The sequence below is a fragment of the Temnothorax curvispinosus genome, unplaced genomic scaffold (assembly GCF_003070985.1).
Source record: "Temnothorax curvispinosus isolate PA1 unplaced genomic scaffold, ASM307098v1 QBEX01004775.1, whole genome shotgun sequence".
Classification (NCBI taxonomy): domain Eukaryota; kingdom Metazoa; phylum Arthropoda; class Insecta; order Hymenoptera; family Formicidae; genus Temnothorax; species Temnothorax curvispinosus.
The window spans coordinates 789,813-808,467 of record NW_020214555.1 but is presented as its reverse complement, the minus strand read 5'-3'; the positions used below and the strand labels follow the sequence as shown (position 1 = coordinate 808,467).

At 35.6% G+C, this 18,655-nt stretch overlaps 4 protein-coding genes across 11 annotated transcripts; 2 read left to right on the top strand and 2 right to left on the bottom strand.

Annotated features, from left to right (window-relative positions):
* Positions 1 to 991: 991 nt before the first annotated feature.
* LOC112454019 (ubiquitin-60S ribosomal protein L40) lies at positions 992 to 2,270 on the top strand. Its single transcript, XM_025015169.1, has 3 exons — positions 992 to 1,093; positions 1,507 to 1,706; positions 1,982 to 2,270. The coding sequence occupies exons 2-3, from the start codon at positions 1,517 to 1,519 to the stop codon at positions 2,176 to 2,178; spliced, it is 387 nt and encodes a 128-aa protein (XP_024870937.1). The 5' UTR covers positions 992 to 1,093; positions 1,507 to 1,516; the 3' UTR covers positions 2,179 to 2,270.
* Positions 2,271 to 2,369: 99 nt separating this feature from the next.
* On the bottom strand, positions 2,370 to 7,727 carry LOC112454018 (polyphosphoinositide phosphatase). Of its 5 annotated transcripts, none has more exons than XM_025015165.1 (14): positions 7,495 to 7,727; positions 7,198 to 7,423; positions 6,611 to 6,775; positions 5,577 to 5,955; positions 5,229 to 5,475; positions 4,953 to 5,148; positions 4,647 to 4,845; positions 3,995 to 4,576; positions 3,810 to 3,922; positions 3,493 to 3,733; positions 3,195 to 3,410; positions 2,914 to 3,087; positions 2,671 to 2,833; positions 2,370 to 2,600 (listed from the first exon to the last, which is right to left on the bottom strand). In XM_025015165.1, exons 1-14 carry the CDS (start codon positions 7,576 to 7,578, stop codon positions 2,505 to 2,507), a joined length of 3,081 nt encoding a protein of 1,026 aa, XP_024870933.1. In that variant the 5' UTR covers positions 7,579 to 7,727; the 3' UTR covers positions 2,370 to 2,504. The 5 variants fall into 5 exon arrangements, with proteins under 5 accessions (XP_024870933.1, XP_024870932.1, XP_024870934.1 ...); XM_025015164.1 differs by having other exon boundaries at positions 2,905 to 3,087; positions 7,495 to 7,578; XM_025015166.1 differs by lacking the exon at positions 6,611 to 6,775 and having other exon boundaries at positions 2,905 to 3,087; positions 7,495 to 7,725.
* Positions 7,728 to 7,895: 168 nt separating this feature from the next.
* Positions 7,896 to 9,159, bottom strand: LOC112454043. Of its 2 annotated transcripts, none has more exons than XM_025015221.1 (3): positions 8,986 to 9,159; positions 8,241 to 8,387; positions 7,896 to 8,161 (listed from the first exon to the last, which is right to left on the bottom strand). In XM_025015221.1, exons 1-3 carry the CDS (start codon positions 9,058 to 9,060, stop codon positions 8,024 to 8,026), a joined length of 360 nt encoding a protein of 119 aa, XP_024870989.1. In that variant the 5' UTR covers positions 9,061 to 9,159; the 3' UTR covers positions 7,896 to 8,023. The 2 variants fall into 2 exon arrangements, with proteins under 2 accessions (XP_024870989.1, XP_024870990.1); XM_025015222.1 differs by having other exon boundaries at positions 8,241 to 8,369.
* A 1,984-nt stretch (positions 9,160 to 11,143) lies between these two features.
* On the top strand, positions 11,144 to 18,533 carry LOC112454042. Of its 3 annotated transcripts, XM_025015220.1 has the most exons (7): positions 11,144 to 11,467; positions 11,709 to 11,788; positions 12,247 to 12,377; positions 12,961 to 13,175; positions 13,284 to 14,961; positions 15,064 to 17,988; positions 18,064 to 18,533. In XM_025015220.1, exons 3-7 carry the CDS (start codon positions 12,375 to 12,377, stop codon positions 18,073 to 18,075), a joined length of 4,833 nt encoding a protein of 1,610 aa, XP_024870988.1. In that variant the 5' UTR covers positions 11,144 to 11,467; positions 11,709 to 11,788; positions 12,247 to 12,374; the 3' UTR covers positions 18,076 to 18,533. The 3 variants fall into 3 exon arrangements, with proteins under 3 accessions (XP_024870988.1, XP_024870986.1, XP_024870987.1); XM_025015218.1 differs by having other exon boundaries at positions 11,145 to 11,467; positions 13,284 to 17,988; positions 18,064 to 18,532; XM_025015219.1 differs by lacking the exons at positions 11,144 to 11,467; positions 11,709 to 11,788; positions 12,247 to 12,377 and adding an exon at positions 12,410 to 12,703 and having other exon boundaries at positions 13,284 to 17,988.
* Positions 18,534 to 18,655: the final 122 nt, after the last annotated feature.

Below are 18,655 nucleotides of genomic sequence, written 5' to 3'. Positions count from 1 at the left end.
CGTAACGCGTTCCGAAATGGCCAAACGCGCGATTTGGAATTCTTTCGAGAAGAGACGCCCGCGATTTCCGAAGGATTCGACGTCGGCGAAACGTGAACTGAGAAGCGTTCAAAAAATGACAGAAGCGGGCCGACCAATCGCAGCCGGGACAGCAATTCCTCGCGTGTCGCGATTGGTCGACTCGTTTGACTGCGCGAATCAGATCGGGAACTTCTGTATCTGCGTCACCGATCTAATCGCCGCCGTGTCTATTATCTTGCGTACAGAATTCGAGACGCTTTAGCAAACGTTAGAACCGCGTGGATTGATGATTGATGCAACAATTCATTTAATACGCATACGGAATTTTCCAAAATCGTGGTCGTGGATGATATATATATATATATCTGTTCTTTTTCGAAGATCTTCTCGAACTGGTGCACACTGGTGCAATAAGTTGGAGCGAAACAAAACATGCTTGTCTCATTCTAACTTATTGCACCAGTGTGCACCAGTTCAGAAAGTTGTTCGAAGAAGAACAGACGGAGTGTTAAAAAAAGCACGCGCGCGCGATTTTCTCGAAGCAGCAAATTCTAAGCACAGTATAATTACTTGAACGGAAACATTAATTTGAAATTTACGTGTTTAGCATCGTTTGTTAATGAGTGCTTGCCATTTAGTGACACAAGTCGACAGTTCTTTCTACAAATTTTTACTCATTGAATGTCAATTAAGAAAGATGGAACGATGTATATTTTGTGTCATTAAATGGAAAGTAATAGAAAATATATTCTATTCTACGTGTTTGAGCAAACCTAACGTTCCAGAAGTCACAGCCTATTAATATTTCGTCTCGTTGACGTATGTACATACTTAAATCGACACTATCGACAGCATTGATCGCTGCGACTGCGCAGGTCGTGGACGATGGACGATCACGATGGGATGCTTTCCAAACGACACACAAGTCGACAAACTCCCAACTCCCAATCTCGCTCGGCAAGATGTCGCGCGAGTCGTATTTCCGCTTTGTCGACGGAAGTGGCGGCGCGGCCATGCTCGAGCAGCTCGAGTTCTTTTAGGTTGGTTTCGATAGCAGCACGTTGTCGGAACGGTAAGCGTGACACTTATTTCCGAATTTTCCCTCATAACTGCACGTATTCATTTATTTCAGTCTCGTGGTAAGCTCAATTACTTTTGCTATACTCGCTTTTTGAAAAAAAAAAAATCCGGGTAATTATTGAACACAGGTGGCCTGTGGAATCTGAAAAACAAACGCGACTCGACGCGTGACGACACTGCGTTGTCAACGTTGAAGTCTCTTGGATCATTCTAAATTTCAGTGTTTGTTTCTCGCACGATCCAATTTACTCTCTCGATAGAAATTTCAAACCGAAAACGATTCCGATCACGTCTCGCAGCACTCTCGGATAGTCGTCGAACGAGGTTGCCCTCAGCATCGCTTGCACGCGTGATATTTAATCGTGAACGAAAGCTTACGGCTCTCTCGATTCTGTTGCAATTCAGGTAAACCGCCATGCAGATCTTCGTGAAGACCCTCACGGGTAAGACCATCACCCTCGAGGTCGAAGCCTCCGATACCATCGAGAATGTCAAGGCCAAGATCCAGGACAAGGAGGGAATTCCGCCGGATCAGCAGCGACTCATCTTCGCTGGCAAACAGCTGGAGGATGGGCGCACTCTCTCCGATTACAACATCCAAAAAGGTGCGAACATATGTAACGTTAAATTAAATTTATTGATCTTTATCAGGGATGCATTCAGAAACCGAGCGCTGTAAAACATATTTTACGTGCACTATAGATTTTCAGCACTCGGGTGATGTTTCTGAACGCAGCCCAAGTTATCATGAGAATAAAAGCTAAATTTTATAGTACAACATTCCAAATACGGCATCAAGTTTTGAAAAATTTGAAAAAATATAAATGGAGGACTTATTATGGACGTATATGAGAATGTATCTTTCTCTTTTCTTTTGTAGAATCGACCCTTCATCTGGTACTTCGTCTCCGAGGAGGCGTCATTGAACCCACGCTGCGTATACTTGCGCAAAAATACAACTGTGACAAAATGATCTGTCGCAAGTGTTACGCTCGTCTTCATCCACGAGCGACTAATTGCCGTAAGAAGAAGTGTGGCCACACGAATAATATCCGACCAAAGAAGAAGCTGAAGTAGACTAAATATCCAATTCCATTTTCTATGTTACGGAAATGGAGATGTATATTTCTTATATATGGCATCAAAATAAATTACAACTGGTAAACTGATCTTTCGCAACTTTATTCTTCTTGAATGTTTAATAAAATAAAACTTTTCTACGAAATTCTTAGATATAAAATATAAGCATATAATTGCATATAATGAGCATTAAATAAATCTAAGTTATTAACAATTGCATATACAAAATTGACATTAAGCTAACATAACATTAACAATATTCAGTATTTACAATATGATATGTACAATAAGTTCCATTTATAAAACGTGAAATTAACTTTGTCTTATCCAGAGCATGCTGGTTTCATGAGCAGTTTATACTGACCAGCGTAAGCCTCATATAAATTCATATCGTTTGGATTTGGTATCATGCCACCTACCTGTAAAATTATTCATGAATATGTACAAAGTTATACAATATTTTAATTATATGCAACAACATTTACATACTATGGCTCTTTTCACATATTGCTCGTATATGCTTATGCTTGCGTCTTTAACACTAGGTAGCGTAATTACAGCAGCTGCAGATTCAAATGCTTGTTGAATTAATTTTGAACGCAATTTAGTATGATCTATGGGATATGTTGCATTGCGCCCTATTAGAACAAATCTGAAAGAAGGAAAATATTGAAATATATAAAACATTTTTCATATTTATAAAAAAGACAATGATTGTGTTACTTTTTATACAGAATAATATCATTCCGTTTTGGATATTCTGGTTCTGTGCCATATACTTCTTTCATGGAAGGAAACAATGATTCGAATGATATTAATTCCGAACTGTCCTTAGACGTTATTAATTGAGAATCATCCATTTGTTGATGGCTTTCATCTTCATCTGAACTTGAATCCTCGCTTGAGCTGCAACATATAATTGATAACATTAATTAAAGTTAATTATAAATATAAATTTCTATTTATAAAATTAACTTCAAAGAATAAGATTGATAATTAAATGTTATATGTACCTTGCGCTGGACGTTGTACTACTCGTACTGCTCTGACCAGTCATAGATGGATTTTTCATATTTAAATTTTTACTACCTGCTTCCTCTCTCCGTCTACCTGGTCGTACACGAACAGCAAATGGACTATAGCAGGTGGTAAAGTGTGGCATAAAATCTCTAACGGAGTGGCTTATTTTATATGCATATACCTCAGATAGTAAAGACAATTCATACGGCCTAAAATATTTGTGGCATTATTCGTAAAACAAGTTGATGACATGAATAATAATATGTATAATTATGAAATAAGTGACACTACCTATGATAATCATAATAAACATCGATCATTTCTTCTATTGAATTTTGCACTTGTATCATTTCTGAACAGGATTTGGTTACTTCGTCAAGTGCATAAGGAAGACATTTCAATACACTTTTATCCCACCATTGCGTCAGAAGTCTTCTTTTACGCGAGTAGTGACAAGCAGGTAGATGATGGAGATAATAATCCGTTAGTATTTCCCATATTGGAGGCTTACCTTCTTCAGGTATGAACAATCCTAAGATATACGCACATTAATTAAGCGATAATTATAGATTGTTTTGTAAAGATTAGACAGATACATGTTTATTTACCCAGAAATAAATTAATCGTGTGCTGTTTTTCTTGGTCACTAAACGTATTGCTGTAATATCTGCTTAAAGTTTGCATGATATCGTTGCCCTGACTTGTCCATGGAGCAGTTTTTCTAAATGACAATAGTTTCGTATAATCAAAATTATATTATTGCCACGTTTAAATGTAATAACGTTCAATCTACCTATATGTCTTAATTCTGTGAACTAGTTGCGAACCACCATATTGCAAGGCTAAAGTATCCCCATGATCCTCGTACAATTCTTCTAACATCCTCACGCAATCAGAATCAAATTCGAGTTTAGGAGATTCTAGTACACCCAAAGCACACAACTGAAACCCTAAAGCACATTTTCCTATTGCAAACTGAGCTGTATTAGTTCGATCTAAACAATCTACACAATTTGTTCTGATGATTCCAGTTTGCACAGTTCCTCTCTTAGCAAAACATTCCCTCACTTTGTTTTGGATTTGATTTAATTCATTTGTTTTATTGATTTCTGTATTTGAATCGGAACCATGTATGGAATTTGTTTGCCTGTTATAATCCATTTTAATTGAAGTATTAAAAGAGCTTTTGGTGTCGTTTAAATTAGATGATAAAGTCGAGCTTGAATTTGTCTTGTGAAGTTTTCTCATATTATTGTTTTGTGGTGAGAATAGATTTCTCTGATTGTAATAAGGATTTTGTGACTGATAAATACCAGTCTTTAATACAGCATTGTAAGCAATGTTTGCTAATCGTCCCATAACGTTCACCTTTTTTCTGTAAAAAAGACAAAAAATTAGAATAAAATTGTAACATTTCGTATATTTTAATGTTAATATAAACTTACCTTTTACTCATACGTGCCATATCAAAGCTTATATATTGAATGTGATGCTCCGGAGGTAGGAATTGATTCAAGTATTTCACAGCCATACTTAATTCTTCGCTTAATGTACTTTCATGTTTCTTTTTCTCCCGTTTTTTTACTAAGTTTAATATAATTATTGGTGATCCATATCTTTTCAATAGTTGATTAAAATGGGCTCCTAAAAATATTTTAAATGGATAAGAATTTTTTAAATGGATAAGAATTTTATATTATATATCTTACAATCAGAATAAAATCAATTTATTAATATTTGTATATCAATACCTGCTGTTTCTACATAAGGATCGGACAAATCACAAATTATAGTCGGTTTTGGAACCATTTTACTAACATCCTGACTCCAATGTGCGGGCACTGATCCGCGCATTTGTACAAAAGAACTGAAACGTCCTTTACTTAAAGAACTTACGCCAGAATCATGAACGATTTGTTCTGTTTCTACTTCGTTCGCGACATCTCCCTATATTCATATAATCATTGATTAGTTAAAATATCTACGAGAAATATTATAAATACAATTATAAATGCATCTGGACATACGTCGAAATTTGCACCGCGTTTCAAAAACCGTGTTCCCGCATATTTGTTACTTCTTCGGGCAATAACGGTGACATACATAGATCTCCCAAAGATGCTCACATTTGACTGACCAATAAAGCCGTGTATCACATACAATATCCATTCAGGATGCAAATCTTTTTCTACAGGCTTCAAAAGGTGAGAATTCCACACAAAACGACGTTGTGGATTGCTACGTATACCGTAATCCATATATTTCTCACCTTTACTGTAAATAAATTTCATATATTATTAAATATATATACTTTCAAGTTTCCTTAATTAAGTTATATACATAATGAGACATAAATTCAGCATCAAGATACGTACCATTCATTCTGCCAATCTTTTCTAAATGCCCACATGTTAAAAAAATCTTCAGATTCATCTGATTCTTCAGATTCCTTTTGGCTTGCAGGCATATCAGTGGGAACATCAGATTTAATACACGTCGGCGGTGCCATGTTACTTTGAAAAGTATGTGATATATCGTATGAATAACTGAAGTAGAAGTTACTGCTGAGATCAATACTTTGAAACATCTTTACATATCTCTGTTCGTCAGGATGGAAGATTCGTATAATGTCATTTGGTATGTATATCATTGACGTATCTTCTATTTTATATATTGTATGATGACCAATAACTGCAACTCGGCGACGTTTCGTAACTAGGATTATGTAATATCCCTCCAAAAAACGTATAAACCCTGCAGCAAATATTCTTTTCTAAAACATGTCTACAACTTATCACTATTATTATTGTTAATTATATATTATATCTATTATAAGATATACTTTATATTTTCACTATGTTTCTAAATAATTGTAAAAAAAAAGTTGAACATTGATAACTTGCATATTTTATACACAATCCTAAGCACTACTAATTTTTTTAAATACATAGCGTCCGTTGTTTCTGCGTGGTATGTAATATCCATGCATTTAGTCTAATTACATCACACATATGTAAGAAATATAATATATATCTATATAAAAGAAAATATCACCATGCATGAGGGAGGATATGTACATACCATGATATACCATGATGTCTGATTGCGAATATTAATTCTGTTAATCATATAGTGTTTATTATTCTGATCGATTGCATGGCCTATCAAATATCGATTTATTAACTGAATAACTCTGTATAATATTATCTACCAATGTTTTGTCACATAGTCTTCTAAAACTAATGCTCAAAATATCTACCAATTGAAATTTCACCTATTATTTCTATACTTAACAAGCAACTAACGTACCTAAAGCTAATTTTCTCTTTATGTAACAAAGTTATTCCGTTTGCGATAATTATATACGTCTACCTTTGGCTTTGTCAATAAAAAGCTCGTTATGCCTTACCAAGGAGAGCAAAAGCTGGCACTAGCCTGGGGAAAGTGTCTCTCTGCCACATACTCTTCCAGGTGAATTTAGTTTGTGTCGGTTTGTGCAGTGGTTTTTGTAATTCTTGTTGCTCAGGCTCCTCTGATATACCCGAACTAGGTGCAGGTTCTTTACTATTGTTGCCTTTATTAGCAAGCAAATGTAGGTAAGCTAAGTTTCGTATAACGCAATTAAAAATAATTCCGATGAGATGCTTTTAGTATCTGATATGGTGGTATAAATGATATTAGTAATAGAGTAACAAGTCTTATGTATATGATATATGTAGGAAAGTTAAATAATTATACCATGGACGAGAGAAGCTTGAAACACTGAGGAGCCTAAGCTTCAACATCTTTATCAAATAATATAGAATAATAGAAAGAAAAAGAAAAGAGTGCGCATGCCATAGATAACCATTTAAATAAAAATATGTACGATTACATAAGTAACTCTATGTTTAATACATATATACTGTGAAAGCTTATGCCGTATGCGTGCTGTTACTAATAATTCCATGTTTATCAATGTGCATCGCTGAAAAACATGTGGCGTAATGACCTTACCAACAATCCCAAAAGCAGATACGACACGTGCAACACCACCCACGTTATTACGCTGTCCCGCACGTGTCCGGTTACCCATATCGATCATGTTGACGAGATCTTTTATCTCGTCCTGAGTGTACTCCCTCTTGTCGTCCACCACAACCAACTCCCGCGGTTCCATCCTGTCGATTTTCAGAACTCGGAAACGCGTCAGTGTATTGTTGGATCCCATTAGATAGAATCGCTGTAAATGCGTAAATACGGTGATGAATGGTCTTGGAGTAAATCGGAAAGAAGTTAGAATGTCGAACTCACGGATTTCGTCTCGTACAGCGCAATTTTCTGTATGGAGGAAATAATCGGATGGAACACCATAGTTGGTTTGCTTTGTTCCTCCATGGCGCGACGTAGAGCGATTGTTACGATTTTATACTAAATTGTGAGACATGACGGACTGACTTTAACGAGCTGTCAAACGCTAATGCTAATATGCCTCTTGCCTCTGCTAGCCAGTGCTAGCAGACGATACACACGGAAACATAACCTTTACGATTTGTCGAGAGCAGTCGAGAGGGCGTTAGTACACCGTGCATTTCTCAAGCTGCGCAAATTCAATGTTTGCACATATCAAAACACAAGTTTCCTCTTACACAAAATTTACTCGTAATCTCGTATGCTCGGAAAGGTGATGGGGGTATATTAATTAAAAAAAAGAATGCATTTTTTAAATTTAATATAATTACTTTTCCTTACTTTCCAGTATTAACATTTGTAATGTCAATACAGAATCGCAATACCAGAAGTCTATACAATTTATTATCTACATAACATCCACTTATTCTATTTAGATAATATTCAAGCATTCCTTTGCGATAAACACGAGTGATTGTAGCGTACAAACACCGACGTATGCAACTGTGAATGCGAATAGCATCTTATCCTTTTTGCCACCAGCCAAGTATACCGGCTTGTCTAGCGCAGCCTGCAAGCAAGAGAAAATGTAAAGGAAATCTACGTTCGAAATTTAATTGTAGCTGAAAATTATCGTTACGTATACTTGCCTGGAAGTGCTTGTACTTTGCCCACAATTTCGGATCGAGGGTGGGTGGTTTGTCGGTGCAATAGCTCGCCTTGGGCGTAACCGTCACCGGTTTGGTTTTGATGCTGTCGTAAATCACTGGCTCTGACTTCTGTAAAGGAAGAGGAGACTGAAACAATATAAAAAACTTATTGCTCACTGCATAAGCATATGCATTGAGTAAAACTATCAATATATTACATCTAAGATCATTCATTCATTCAATCAATCAATATATCTAGTGTATAGATCTGTATCTAGTGTATAGATAAAAATATATTTATAGAATATAGACCAAACTCTGTCTATATGTGTCAATCTATCTATATGTGTGCCAATCATTCCGTTTCCAAAATATTAACAATTACAATTAACGTATGATAGACTGACTTGAGGTGTACACCTTATCCATTATACTGATCAACATAATTATAGCATATTGTGTCATAAGAGGATCTGATAAAGATATTACATGAACGCAGGTACTCGACATGGCCGAATTGTTCCTTTACGTTCTACGTTCGATAATCAGACCTGATAACGAATAATTGACGGTCGATCTCGAGCGCGTGGCCAGCACTCAGGGGAAAAAAGGTACGAGGCACCTGTGATTCTATGGAAGTAATGTGAAATGCCGATCAGCGATATCCTGGGGCCGGAGACATGCCGAGACCGAGCAGTCAGAAATTTTGACGTGCGAAACACGGACCGCACATATCCTCACTTACGATGGGGTAGAGCGGCTGAAGATTGGTGGACGGCTTCAGCCTGCCGGTGAACGAGTTGAATTGGTAAAACGGCATTTTTCGCAGTTGCGCAACCGACGATCACTGACGATCACGACAAATTATGGACCTCCGCGCGATCACGGAGTTTTCTCGGCCATAAACTCTGCCGTCGCAAGTGACGCAGCTGACTCAGCTGACTTGAGACCCTCTAAAACCTCTGATTGGTTGCTTCACCATTTTCCTTCAATTCGCGCCAGTTTTCTGAAATTTCTATTTTTGTCAAACATAATAAATTAGCATTTTAAAAAACTTTTTAAAATTTAATTCCTATTATTATTATTTAATTTGCCTAAATATTATCAAATGATACAGTTTCTCTATAATAATTTCTTATATGCAGAAAAAAGAAAAAATTTTTTCCATATAAATATAATCAATTCCATATGAATAATAAATAATTTCACGTACAGTCCCTGGTCATATTAATAGACGCACCTTAATCTTTTAACAGATTTCAGATTGAAAGGAGAAAAAAGTTGCTAATTTATATTTTATTCATGCCTAAAAAACATAATATCTTTGAACAATGGTGAATATTAAAACACACAGATTTGATAATCAATATAATCATGTATTTATTTATTTTTATCAATTATTTAGGCAGTCAAAAAATACACATGTTTTTAATATTTAGTTACTGTTAGTCTACAAGGAATATATCGCAAACAGATAAAACTAAATTTCAATAACACACTTTTAAAACACATCTGCTTTTATTATTATAAACATAAACAATGCGACTGGCGCAGAGTCATACTTGTTTACTATCACTGTTACCGTTCAAGTAAAATACATCATAAAATGACTATGTCTACAGAACAAGGTCCTTAACATAATTTGATAGAGATAGATTATAAATTATAACAATAATAGATGAGCGGTATCACAATTAATGCTGGAAAGTCAATAAATTGTAAAAAATTAAGGTGCGTCTAATAATATAGCCATGCAGGGACTATATATCATAATCTTATTATTATAAAGTAAATTAATATTTTCTTATACCCATTGGACTCGACGTAAATCTCTTGGAGAGAGAAATACTCCCATAATGTATTTTTTATTAATGAATTATTGCAGTAAACTGTCGCGCATACAACCATTATTACTTATTTGTCAGAAACAAATATCTACGAAATTTATCGATTTTTGACACGTTATTTGCAGGTTGCAGCGTCACTGCAGAGTGAGATAGACATATTTCTCTCTCTCGCATAGGATTTTGAAGAAAAATATCGGACCCTTTTGTTCTGACCAGGCTTTTTGATCAGAGAGTCTCTACTGCTGACGAGCCACAAGCGCTAACATTATTCTTTAGACGGGAAGACGAATATAGTACGACAAAAGTGTCCGAAATCGGCGATTTCTGCGAAGATAGACGGTGATCATGAGGAGGGAAGAATCCTAAGAATAAAGATTTTCGTGATTTTCTATGGAATCTCCATCCATAATCTTGGACCGTAAAACGTGCCTTAAAATTTCTGATAAAAAATATCTTCCTGATGTTTAATGGGAGATAATTAGAATTTGAGAAATCCTCTTTTTCTTTGTTACTTCGTCCTGAATTGAAAAAATGAAAGGATCAATTAGCAGGATTACGTGGGCAAATAGGAATTAGGAAAACTGGCAAACGCGCCAAAGTCACCCCGATGGTTTTATGTTTGTTTGTCAACATTTGTACGTCGAAACGTCGAGGATGTATATATGGTGGTTGTATATCATGCATTCGTCCAATTAAACAATTAATTGTCAATTATATAACAATTATTACGTTTACGCGAGCGTTGTTTCTGTATATAGTAACTTACGATAATTCCTTCAAGTAAACAGGATTTTCCTTCACGTAAACGGAATTTTGTAGTAACTTACAATAATTTCCTCCGCGTAAACGAGTGAATTATCGTAAGTTACTACAGAAGTAATGCTCGCGTAAACGTAGTAATTATCAAATAAGGTAAGGGCTCAGTCACAATGAGAAAAATAAGGAATAAGATAAAGGAATAAGGCATGTTCCATTTCACTTTAATGTACGTATACTGAAGTGAGATGCGACATTCCTTATTCCTTTATCTTATTCCTTATTTTTCTCATTGTGACTGACAATGAGTCTTAAGATTGCACTCATTTTTTGTGACGATAATCGAACATGCGTCGCGTGTGCGCATGGCGATATTTGATACATATTTTTGTCAGCGTAATTTTAATAGTTTCTGTAAGAAATACACAATCTGGATATTATCATATCTGGAATGCCTCAAGTTTCGCCTCTTTAGTCCGCACCTATCTGCACCACGCACGTATGTACTTCACGATCGCGGTACGTTATTTTTCGAGACTAGCGCACTCTAGTAGTGATTGTTATGAGGTTAGACGCAGCTGCAAGCTCTCAGGAAGCAGGAAGTCAGGAATCTTGTGTGAAACGGTATTAATTCAATTAATTGTGTCTCATAATAATACCTTACTGCGATCTAATTATAAGATATAAACTGAACTTTGATAGAGATATTATGTCGGGTTCCAATAACAATAATCTTAGCTTCTTGCACATGTGGACATGACTATCACTCACCTTTCATTGAAACTTATCTCTCACACTGTTACAACGCATATTTATACTGTGGAGTACAAATAACTCGAATAAAACGTTATCTATTTTGTTTCAGGTGATTTCATGCGATTTCACAGCAAGAGAAAGTCGCTGTTGGGACAATTTGTTATCTAAGGAAAGAGAATATCATTACAGGTCCATAAGTGTTTTTAGTTTCCAAAAGTTTCTGTCTTCTTGCCATTCAGATACAATATATATATATATATATATATATATATATATATATATATCTTGAAGATAATTCTTAGTTTTTTCGCAGATGGATGCATGTGCATGTGTTTTAGATTATTATACATATATAATAAATATATACAAATATATATGGATAGCAGGTATATATTTCTACATGGATAGAAGGTCTACAGCTTCCTTACAGCTATAACAATTCTTTATCTTGGTTAATACGTGCACGTAGTGTGCCACTGCATGACGGACTCTACAAAAATAAAGAATATTTAAGCATAATTGATCATACTCATAGCAACATATACTGCTAGCATCGTGATTTATTGATTTATCAAAACACATGCATCCAACTGTGATTGCAGTTTTGTGAGAAACGCATATCTGATATTCTCAAATATAAATTTCAGGATCTTTATATTGGATGGTCTTTCATCTGGCTGGAGTCATCTCAATTCGGGATGCCGTGCAGTTTGTAGTTACAGTCAGTAACACCATCAGAAAAAATCCTCAGTGATTACATTATCCTGTGAAACCAATGGTACTGAGCTATATATTTTATCATGCTATTACAATGTAAAAGTTATCACGCCACGCGATTGACATTAATGAGTTGATATTAGTGAAATGATTGCGGTTTGATTAACGCTAAATCGTTGCGTGAGTTGCGTCAAAAGAGTGTAGATTGTTTCAATAACTGTCCACTATGGCAGCTCCTATCGTGCGCGATTTTACCGACAGAGTGCCAGCGATTCAAGGCACATCATGGCTGAAAGATGTACAGCTATATGTGATTTGCAACAATGTGTTGATTCATTTTATTAAATTTTATATAATGTGACAGAGATGCCGTAATAAATATCCATGGTAAAGTATTAAGTATATGCAGGGAACAAGTTGGCTTTAAACTCCACGAATGGAAAACTTGTATTGTGCATTCATGGTGTTGATTAATAGAGATAATGGATATGTAGGAGGAAGCCTATTCTAGTATCTTGTGCATGTAGTGACATTGCGAAAATATCGGCTAGGCCAATCGCAACATTGAATTATTCAAAACTGCATCCCAACAGAACGATGATATTTAATATCTTTTATCTCCAAGATCGGCAATTTGTTTTTAGGATCGTTTTAGTTCGAGATCCCAACGCATTGGACCAAAAGTGCATAAGAATCGCAGAATTGACAATAGATGGGGAGAAGAGTATCACCAAGCTATACAAAATATTGTGTTTGGCAGGCATTGTTTGCCTTACATGCCAACAGAGCCGCCAGCATCCTTGAGCGAAGAGATTGTGGAATCTGGTCCGTTATACGTGTGCAAACACTGCAAAGATTGGTGAGTTTGTAATAGAGCATTTTAACAATCGCATTAAGATGCGACAGAAGTTTATGATTTATCCTGTTATATAACTGTAACGCCTGTAAGTGGTGATTCTTGTTTCAGTTTTCGTTTTCAAAGCAGTTTTGAAGATCACAACGCACGGCACAGTTGGATCTTAGGGCTTTGGTGTCACGAATGTTTCGAAACAGTATGTACTCACACTCAGACACGTACTGCGAATATAAAATGTTCTACATGCACAAAAATAAATAGTGATAAACGCGCGTATTTTCGAGCAAAAGGTATAAATAAGAGTCTGAAGCTGGGGGCTGTAAGAGTATTCTACAATCAGTGCCAATTCGTCGAGCATTTGAAAATGCATAAATTAAGTAGAGTAAATATGGGTGATTTAATGTTATTGCCTCTACCTACTAACATGAGCAATAGTGATTGGTCTACTGAATTTGAAATATTATGCGAAGCACTTATGGAATGGGCATTCATATTACGCACACATATTATAGATTGGTTAGAGCTGTATAATTTACAAGATAACTGGTGGAAGCTGGTTAATGGCAAAAGTGATGACGATATAATAAATGCAGTTGTCAACAGTTATGAGGGCCGACAATTATTTGAAACTTACGATACATCAACAACAAATATGGATTACAGTTCATCTAATGTTAGCAAAAGCCCTTTGGACATTGAATTTATTGATGATAGTTTGATTAATAATGATACAAATAACTATTCTGCTAATATAATCTCAGACAAGAATGTCTTGGAGAATGAAGATAATCCATGTACACACACTGATATTACTTTTGTAGATTGCGGCCCTACTTCGCAATATTTTGAACCAGAAATACCAGTGAATTATACACAACAAAAACAAGTGACATCACAGGAGGTAAAAAATTGTCACTTAGCTAATACAGCCGGAATGAATAATAAAACAAAGAATAAAGAACACAATTTACACGATACAGACATGATTCATGAAAACGCTATTACTGCAAAAGCTGGCGATAACGGTTCTAATAAAAATCTTATCATTGAACAATCGTTGAAAGGTCATGTACAACAATATAATACAGTTCAACCTTTTGTAAAGAAAACTACAGCGAATAACCACAGTAAAACTGGCGTTCGTAAAATTTCAGATAATCCAATTAAAGTTAGTATTCCATTTCTTGCTAAGAAAAGTGTAATAACTACAACTAATTTAGAGCAAAATCTTCAGACAACAAAAACAAATAGTAATTCCAAGGTACTAACTCTGCAAGATCCAAAGAATATTGCATCAATAATTAGTCAACTTTCACCTCATCTTATTTCCAACAAGAAATTGATTGTCATTGGACAGGATTCACGTAATGTCATCGCCCATGACGCAAGTGAGACGGCTACCAAAACAAATTCAAGCATCTCGATAAATAGCAGCGGTACAAATTCCAATACGTCAACGCAGAAGATGCGCGATTCCAATGTCAAGGAACAAGAAGTCACTGAACAAATTATAGTAAGAAATGGAATAAGGTATCTCTTGAAAAGTACAAGAAATATTATAAAGGCTTCAAAAAGTTCTAATTTATCAATTGTGAGAAATGTCACGAAAGCTACAAAACAACCAATATCCGAACATAACACTTCAAAGTCAAGATTAACGCTCACTAATTCTAACGAAATCGAAAATGTTGGCATGGAGCAAACGGCTTCACTTCACAACAATATTTCTCTTTTAACACCTTCTCCATCTCCTTCTGAATTATCCAGCAGTTCCAGTTGCGAATTGCACATTAAGAAACCTTCAAGCCAATTACGGCCAATTCTGCCAAAACCTTTAACACCTTCTCCATCTCCTTCTGAATTATCCAGCAGTTCCAGTTGCGAATTGCACGTTAAGAAACTTTCAAGCCAATTACGGCCAATTCTGCCAAAATTACAGAAAGTACCTCCGCATTTAAATTCGATATCTGCTCTGCATTCGACCCAAAATTATTTATTGGAAACAATATCATTAATTAAGGAGGACAATGGAGATCTTTATATGGACATAAAAGAAGTTAGTCGCATTCAAAAAGAAAGTTTCCGAGATGTGTGTGATGTAATAATAAAATATAGACGAGAAATGTTTGATGAGTTTTATCAAATGAATAGTTTGGAATTGAAAGAACGGCTCGATCATTTGCTATGTGTTGTTAAAGAAATGCGACAAGTTTTGGACTTTATAACGGAGGAAGTTTTTATGGAGAAGTTAAGAGCTGTCAATACGCTGCAATGCATATTAAACGAATGTTTCAATAAATATGATCGGGAAGTACGGGAGAAGCAAAGCAATGACGTGATATTAAACCTATGGGAAACGAAGGTTGATCCAGTACATAAATGTCCAATATGCAATAGACTTTTGAAACCTAAATCATATATAGCTGGATTTTCAAAATTACCTAAGAATGACAAAGCGTATTGTTCTTGTTATAAAAGAGTTTGTCACATGTGTTTATCTTACCAAGGAACCATGGGACAGTTTATCGCGCATCAAAACTTTCATAAAATTAAGAAGAGCAAACCATACAGTTGTCCAGATTGTCATGCTGTATTTGAGTCTGCTATATCTTTAGAAGTTCACACATGGACTGTTTGCTTTCATACATGGAAAAAACAAGTATTTAACTGTAAAATTTGTGAAATAGATGGTTTTAGGGATTTAGAGTCGATTACTAGACATTTTGTTATTATGCACAGCAAAACGAAGGTCGGCTGCGAAGATTGTTCCCGAGTATTTCTCTCATATAATGAGTATGTACAACATTGCAAAAGGACACATCCGTCTAAAACGGAGAAGAATCCAATACGATTAGTAATATGTAAACTAAGCAATGTAATCTTACGTTGCGAGAATTACATGACATACTTGGAGAAGTACCCTGGAATTCGAAAATTAATATGGTTCAAATGTCGTTTTTGCCATTTGATAACTACAGATAACAAACATGTGTCGGTGTTACTGAACAATCATATACGAAGTAATCATGTAGAAACCATGTCAAAAATCCTTAGTAAAGAAGCATTTATCCACATTTTTGGTACAGAATATTTAAAATTTAAAAAGAAAAACTCTTTGCAACAATTTTCAGGAACACCTGAAAGTGACAAAGACACCGATGGTACCATGGTTCCTAAAATTGTGAATACTCGAACTATCAGTTCAGAAATATTCGAACATGGCTCGGAGGGTACGGAATATGCATGGTCTACAGATATCAATGAAAGAAGAGAATTATTGCCACGAATAATCAGCATTAGAGGGTGGATAGAGGATGGAGCGACAAATGATTCAAAATCATCCAACTCTAAGGAAGCAGTTACGAAATTTTCCACTGAAACGAAAGAACAATCTAATTCTTCATCTCTTCAAGTTATTGAAATGATTGAAACTAAAGACGAAAATCCTTTCTCATACGAGGAAACAGCAATGGAATTAGATGATGACAAGCCTAATAGCAACGAAGAGACAGCAAAGATAAAAGAGCCTGATAAAGATAACAACGAATTGACAATGAATGTTGTATGCCAGTCTGAAAAGCCTTTATTAGTAGACACAGTTGATGTTCGTGTAGATTCGCCAATTATATTGAGCAAAAAAGTTCCGAATTCCACATTCGAAAGAAGCACAGATAGCCGTATAAAAATAGTTGACTTGAGGACAATATGTGAATCAGAGCAATTCGCGGAGATGAGCGATATAGAGATGAAAGATGAAAACGCAAGTTACATGGCATCCTTACCAAAACCTCCTCCACTTGCCAGGATGCCGCAGCATTTACTTGAACCTGTAGAAGTCAATGAGCTAGAAAATGAGCCGGAAAATAAGCTGGAAAATAAGCTGGAAAATAAGCCGGCCATTAGCCGGCCAAGAAAACCAAGAGCGAAGAAGTCTTTTGTTCGAAGAGTAACCAATAAGTCACAAATGCGTATCGCTTTAGGAACAGATACACAAAACGAAGAAGGTATTGATTACCTCTGCCACTTATGCAACGAACGGATTAATACTTCTCGCTTCGTGGTACAGACACACTTTCGTGAAAAGCATTCAGAGTACAGAGTAGCGGTAATCACTCCTCGATTATCACGGATGTCGCCCGACTTTATTAACAGTGGTTATACAAAATTTATAAATAGCAAGAAGCGAAAATCGGACAGCGCTTTATTTGTAACCAAAAGAAAGCGTCGATGGACTCAAAGGAAGCGTAGAGATGTAGAAATGAAGGATGTGAATCTGCCAGGATTATGCTTGATACAGGAGACAGCGGAGGATAATTATAGAGACGCCGAGGGTAATTTCGTATGCAAGAAATGCGGTGAACAGTGCACCGATATGCCCGATTTAAGAGAGCATATCGCTGCCAATCACCGATTGAAGGGCCGTTACCTGATATGCCTGGAATGCGGCGAGAACTTTATGGCCGCTCCTAGCTTGCAGATGCATCTTAAAGCTCTCCACGGTATAGAAGATCCTATCAGTTACATGAATCAAAACCCCTCTTATGCCCCTGACGACAGTGACTCGCAAACGGGAGAGAGAACGACGGTGGCTAATCAATGCTACGTCTGTATGGCAGTTTTTGAAGATAAAGCTGCGGTAGACAAGCATCTGAGGGTGCATGGCATGGCTTTCCTGAATCGTAAGAGGATAGAAGCGAGAAACGCCCTGGAGAAAAAGACCGTTATGCAGGATGATAAGCCAAATATTACCAAAAACGATTCGAAAGAGGCTGCGAAACCGGACAAACCAGCAGAAACAATCCTAGAAAAAATTAATGTAAGTAATTAAATTTACTCGCACTTGTCAAAAGTTATTGATTTCACCGCTAAAATTGTACGTTGATTGTTTCAGGCGGCGATATAGCTACAGAAGATGAAACGTATAAAGGAAAGACGTACGGAAGAAGGCAGTGTTGTAATATAATAGATTCATCAATCTTACTTATACGCTCGTTTCTGTACATTTGCGCGTTCAACTCTTCATTGTTATTCCTAAATATTGCATCAGTGAATCATTAGATCTCCTTTTTTTTCTACTACGTTTACCTTGTAATATATTACTTTCTTATGTAATACTATTTAGGCGGACAGGTAGAAAATGATTTATTATTCGTTAGCATGTAATGATGCGAGCAAAACGTCAATAGAATTAGATAATAGTAAGTCTGATAAACAGTAAGAAACCTGATATTTAAATTGATCTTTTTTTTCCTGTAAAAATTACATTTTTATTACATGTTACTTAAAAATTATATGTTAAAAAATTCATTTAATAGGTAAAATATAATATATTCATATAATAGATAGGTAAAATATAATATATTTTACCTACTTTTACTATATTAGACGATACATATTAATGTTTGTAAAATTAATACAATTTATATTTGAAAAATATTTATTGTAAATAAGGTATATATTTTTCAAATATATTTTATATTAAT

Excerpts from the sequence above, each read along its gene's own strand:
- LOC112454019 (XM_025015169.1), top strand. The coding sequence starts at position 1,517 with ATGCAGATCTTCGTGAAGACCCTCACGGGTAAGACCATCACCCTCGAG. Across the intron at positions 1,707-1,981 it reads CGATTACAACATCCAAAAAG|AATCGACCCTTCATCTGGTA; the intron begins GTGCGAACATAT and ends TTTCTTTTGTAG.
- LOC112454018 (XM_025015164.1), bottom strand. The coding sequence starts at position 7,578 with ATGGAGGAACAAAGCAAACCAACTATGGTGTTCCATCCGATTATTTCC. Across the intron at positions 6,776-7,197 it reads ATCTGCTTTTGGGATTGTTG|GCAACAATAGTAAAGAACCT; the intron begins GTAAGGTCATTA and ends TTGCTAATAAAG. Across the intron at positions 3,734-3,809 it reads CACGATTAATTTATTTCTGG|GATTGTTCATACCTGAAGAA; the intron begins GTAAATAAACAT and ends CGTATATCTTAG.
- LOC112454043 (XM_025015221.1), bottom strand. The coding sequence starts at position 9,060 with ATGCCGTTTTACCAATTCAACTCGTTCACCGGCAGGCTGAAGCCGTCC. Across the intron at positions 8,388-8,985 it reads TTCAGCCGCTCTACCCCATC|TCTCCTCTTCCTTTACAGAA; the intron begins GTAAGTGAGGAT and ends ATATTGTTTCAG. Across the intron at positions 8,162-8,240 it reads CAAAGTACAAGCACTTCCAG|GCTGCGCTAGACAAGCCGGT; the intron begins GCAAGTATACGT and ends TCTTGCTTGCAG.
- LOC112454042 (XM_025015219.1), top strand. Across the intron at positions 13,176-13,283 it reads TGCAAACACTGCAAAGATTG|TTTTCGTTTTCAAAGCAGTT; the intron begins GTGAGTTTGTAA and ends TTCTTGTTTCAG.